This window comes from Arachis ipaensis, chromosome B09 (assembly GCF_000816755.2).
Source record: "Arachis ipaensis cultivar K30076 chromosome B09, Araip1.1, whole genome shotgun sequence".
In the NCBI taxonomy this organism is placed as follows: domain Eukaryota; kingdom Viridiplantae; phylum Streptophyta; class Magnoliopsida; order Fabales; family Fabaceae; genus Arachis; species Arachis ipaensis.
The window spans coordinates 146,308,918-146,314,499 of NC_029793.2; the positions used below are offsets into that span (position 1 = coordinate 146,308,918).

A 5,582-nucleotide genomic window follows, 5' to 3' on the forward strand; every position below is an offset into this window, starting at 1 on the left:
AATGTGACACATTTTGGTTATTGAATTAGTTAGTAATATATAATATATAATATAGTTATATTTCAATTTTAATATTTTAATTTTAATTTAATTTGAATGTAATTAGAGAATGTCATATTGTACATTTGATTGTTAAATTTGTAATTAGTTATTGATAATAATACATAATAGAGATAAAGCGGTGAAATAATAGAAGAGATAAAGAAATGAAAGGAGAGGAGTGAAGAACTCTTTAGTATTTAATTTTAATTGTAATAAGAGAATGACATGTATGTGGTATATTTTTGTTGTAAAATTAGTAATGTATAATAAATAATAGATTAAATTTTTGAGGCAAACATTGAGATTATATCATGTGTTGGCAGTCCAATAAATAAATGTGTGTCCACATTTAAATAGTGGCTACTTAAAGTGTGAATTAGTGCTATTTCTGGTTCTGCTTTGTGTGTGTCTATATCGTCCCATGCACTGCCATAAACATGAATAAAATTGAAGCTTATTAGGAAAAGGTACAGACACATTTCAGCAATAATGGATGCAATGCAAATTCCATTCTTACCACTATGGACAAAGTGACAAGCAAGGGGTTATTATTGTTATATATATGTAATGAATAATGATGTATGTAACGCAAATATATTGTTATTATTATTATCCAGTAGTGGAATATAATACTTAATCCTCTCATTACATTATGGATTATGTTACTTCATTCAAAGTGTAAAATGAGAGTACCCACTGAAATTGAAATAACCCAAAGATCACGGCACATACTAGCTAGCATGTACTCTATTGCACGTTTTTGGCAGAAATAATTATGGATTTTCTGAAGGAAGCAGATAGATTCCACCGCTAAACAGTTAAACATATCAATGCCTTGTACTACACTATTAATTATTAGCTTCAATGGTTTTCGATCAATGAAATAAGTGTGCTTCGGCAAAATAATTTGATTATTTTTATTTTTTTTGTTTGTCCACGGTATCTCCCAACTCGACAGGTCAAGGATTAATCTATCGTGAATCAGAACTCCATTTAAGAGTCTGCCGTTGGCCAATAAATTGCTGCATGCACAAGACAGGATTCGAATCCCCGACACTTGCTTAAGTAGACGAGTGGGTTGGTTGATTATTTTTATTTTGTGATTTTCTTGATGCACCTAAAATTTAAATAAAAAAGGACCCATGCCAATATTTTTTCCCTTCATATCATATAGAAATAATTGTGTTTTATTTTTGTTACACTTTCAATGAAAATTGTGAGATAAAAAACAAAGCTATTTTTTGTTACAATAAAAACTAAACTCTTTTATTTTTAGTTTTAGTCCAAACATAATTGGGCCACCTCGACAATAAAGTTGAAAGCATAAATTGGGCCACCAGATCAAATAAACAGATATACCCATGCAATATACGGTGACTTCTAATGCTAAAAAAGTTAAAAAGGAAAGAGAGAAAGAAAAGAAAATTGTAAATATTAGTAGATATGGTGGCAAATTCAAAAATATAAAATTTGTTTTGGACTTTTGGGACAGATTTTGAATTGAGTTATGTTAGTGTACACTAAAATCAGTCATCAAAGTCAGTCACTAATATAAAATACATGTTGAAATATAAATACACATTGAAATTAAATTAAACCACACATGTATTTATACACAAATACATTGGTGGCTGATTTTAGTGACTGATTTTGGTGTACAAATAGCATTATACTACGTGTACACTAAAATTAGCCACTAAAGTCAGCCACCAGTATAAAATACATATTGAAATATAAATACACATTGAAAATAAATTAAACCACAAGTGTATTAATAAATTATTTGTACTGTTATGGGAAACTCCATAAAATAGAATAGTTTGCCATGCATCTTTATGGATTTCAATGGCATCCAATTATTTATGAAGACTTTGCCATTATTCAATATTGAAAAATGAATATCTTCATCACCATCATCATCATTATTATTAATGTATATATGCTTGACTCCATTATTAATGTTTTCAGTCCGTTCATCATCATTATTCCAACAACAAGAAGTAATTAAAGAAGCCTATCTAGTAGGATCAGCATTGAAAAAAAATAAATGGGAAGTGCTAATAATACTATGTATATATTTGATTATGATCAGCACACTGCTTTGGAAGCCCAATAAATAGATCAGTCTCCACCTCCAAAGTGTGATGAGTTGTTTCTGTTGCTTCCTCTTCTCTGTGCTTCGATGGTTTTTCCATGCACTGCCATCAACAATATAATTTAGTAGAAATGATATAATAGTTTATGAGATATATTAATAAGGAGATATAGCTAACACTTGTGACAAAATAATCCTGTGTTCTTGATTGCACTCATTTTATGTTACACAATATTTTTCACAGTTTTTAATTGTAGTATATAGAAAAAGGAAACTATATATACCTGTTTAATAACTTCAAAAGTGAGAATCCCACCTATAAATAGGATCCAAAAGTCCCTGTATATAAATACAAAAATACTATTCGTATACTAAAATTAGCTACTTAATTTATTTTCAATATATATTTTATATTAAATGACTTTAGTGGTTGATTTTAGTATCTAAGTATAAACAGCTGATTCAATTTGATGCACGTGTCATGCAGACCTAGTTGTATATGTATTATATGCTAATATAATAGCCTTTTATTTTGTGGTTTTAATTTGGTGCAGTGCTGTAACTTATCAAAATCATTAATCATATACACTGATTAGTAAAGGATCTCACCATTGCACTTAATCGGGCATTTTCTTTGAGCAAGTTTCTCTCCTGAAAAATATGCGAGGCATTAATCTGCCAAGTCTATATATATATTTAGTAACTAAGGTAGTGTTTGTTTTGAGGTATTGGGACAAAGACTGAAAGATTGAGACTCAGTATTATGTTTGTTGACTTAGAGATTGGTACTAAAATTTCTGTCTCTGTCCCTAAAATTTCAATATTTCAGTACCTCCAAAAAGTGAGGACACAAGGGATTGAAATTTTAAAAAACAGAGACTGAAACTTTAATAACATTTTATACCTAAAATACGCTGATTTCAATTAATTAATTCTAATTTTACCTTTTGTACAAATTAAATTAGAATTTTATTCTTGTTTTAATTTCTGTCTCCCACTTTACACCAAACAGAATACTAAAATTTATTTCTGTCTCTGTGTTTTAGTCTCTGTCTCTTAGTCTCTGTCTCTCAGTCTCTGTCTTTCAATCTCTATCTCTCCACCAAACGCTACCAAGAGTTTCCAATTAATTTGTAGCATTTAGCTAAAAAGTAGTTACCTTGCTCTGTAGTTGCTCGATTTGCTCCTTAAATAGTTGAGTCTGTTGAAATAAATAAATAAAGACCAACAATTTAACAATGAGCAATGATATATGTATACTAAAATCAGCCACTAAAATCAGTCACCAGTATAAAATATATGTTGAAATATAAATACACATTAAAAATAATTTAATTCACACATGTATTTATACACAAATATATTAATGGCGGATTTTAATGGCTGATTTTGATGTACAAATAGTATTTTTGTTTAAGAATATATAAAGATATTAGCATTTTTTATTCTGTTATCTCATCATAACTGAATTTGCTCATTTACCTTTCTCACACGGATGCATTGCAAACTTGTATGGAGCTTGTCCTCCATTTGTTGGATTTCATCAAAAGAAGAAGAACTCAAGCAGTGTCCCAGCATCTTCCTAACACATTCAAGCAATAACTAACAAAACAACTCCAAGTTTAATTTATCCTCTAATTTTTAAAACTCAAATAGATTCATCTTCTTTACAAATGTCGATTGTATTATTATTTAGAGTAAAGTATCGTTTTTGTCTTCAGCGTTTGGGGTAAATCCTATTTGTGTCCCTAACGTTTAAATCGTCCTATTTGTATCCCTAATGTTTGAAAAAATGATTTAATGTTATCCTGCCATCAATTACACATCATAAACGCTTTAGTCTGAGTTTTAAAAATCTCTTCTTGAAGTTATAATACAAATCTCTGGGATAGAATCGATGATCTACTCCGAAAAATAACTCATCAAATGTTGAAACTAATTCCTACAACATTTACATAATTCACTTTTCTAGGGATATAATTGAATCTAAACACAAATAGTGGGTATAATATTAAAATCGAGCACATTCAAGTGAGACTTAATTGAGAATGAATACATCAAAGTGAGAATAATTGAAAAATATAATCTGATTTGTTAGTATAATTGATAGTAGGATAACATTGAATCACTTTTATAAACATTAAAGATACAAATAGGATAATTTAAACGTTAGGAACATAAATAGAACTTACCCCAAACTTTGGGGACAAAAACGATACTCTATTATCTAAAAGTAGTAAGAGAACAAATTTAAAAAGAACAAACAAAGCGACATCATTTAGTATTTCATCGTAGAGATTGTAAGCAAGAATTAATTTAGCTTTTGTCTCTATTAAAATGTTTAATTCAATTTATAAAATTACAGAATATAATTTCAAAAATAAATTGAATAAAAAAAATCTATTTTGTAGATTAAATTACACATTTTGAAAAGCTAATTATAATAGGACAAAATAGTAGAAGTGACCTTCTAGACAGTTCAAGAATCTCAATTTTTTCTTCCATGCTTGCGGAGTCAAACTTGAGTTTCTGCACGCAAAATAGTAGAAAGATCTAGTGACTAGCTAGTAATGTATAAATTTTACTATATAATTAAGAGAAACTCGACTCTAAAAGAGAACATAAAAAAAAAAAGGTTTCAACATACAATAAATAAATAAATAATTCAAATTCCAAGATTTATCATTTGTAACGTTAAACAAAGACATAAAAACATTGCGCAGACATATATAAGTACTAATGTTTGGTGACTAATAATAATAAATGATTTTCATCCTTAGAAGTTAGCACATGTCATCATTAGAAAGTAAAAGTAACAATTTTTCCATTACTATTTTGATCCAAACCTGGATATAATCCTCTCTTAACTTGTTGTGTGGAAACTCTCCGGTATATTCCTGGTAGCGTTCCAATATCTTTGAAATGCTGAAGTATAATTAAGAAACAATAATATATACTATGTGAGAATTTAAAATCATATATTTCACATCAGTTAGTTGAAACATATAGCTTTATGGATATAGACTTTAGAGGTTGTAGATTTCCTTAATCATTACTTGGTTAAGGAAATGGAGGAAATTAAGGACTTCAATATCTTCAAATTATTATTTCAAGAATTTAATTTTAATATAGTAATAACGTTCTAAGAGAGTCTTATACATTATTTATTAAATCATGTATTATTACATTACTCTAAACAATTATTTTCACAATTATTCTAAAATAATCATTAAAAAATACAAATATAACTGAGCGATCCTGTAAAATAGTATATTAAAGTGGCAACTAAGATTGATGATACAATCAAATAATATATAGATAATTATTGTACGTAGGATAAGTCTTTTAATTAGCCACCAGATAATACTATCTCAAAGGGCGGGGTGGATCCTTTAGTGACTATGAGTGTGTACAAAGATGAGAAATTAAAGATTATCAAAATAAT

The 5,582-nt window shown here is 28.4% G+C and overlaps 1 protein-coding gene across 4 annotated transcripts in view; it reads right to left on the reverse strand.

The window, feature by feature from the left end:
• Positions 1,952-5,582, reverse strand: part of LOC107619674 (MADS-box protein AGL42-like) — a 4,831-nt gene continuing 1,200 nt past the window's right edge. For 3 of the 4 annotated variants that reach the window (XM_021111255.1, XM_021111256.1, XM_016321970.2), the window contains exons 3-8: positions 4,984-5,062; positions 4,605-4,666; positions 3,620-3,719; positions 3,297-3,338; positions 2,747-2,788; positions 1,952-2,240 (exon numbers count right to left, since the gene is read on the reverse strand). In XM_021111255.1, the coding sequence (XP_020966914.1) occupies positions 2,109-2,240; positions 2,747-2,788; positions 3,297-3,338; positions 3,620-3,719; positions 4,605-4,666; positions 4,984-5,062 (457 nt within the window). In that variant the 3' untranslated portion in view covers positions 1,952-2,108. Of the gene's footprint in view, positions 2,241-2,421; positions 2,477-2,746; positions 2,789-3,296; positions 3,339-3,619; positions 3,720-4,604; positions 4,667-4,983; positions 5,063-5,582 lie in introns of all 4 variants that reach the window. The other variant, XM_021111257.1, reaches the window with a different exon arrangement.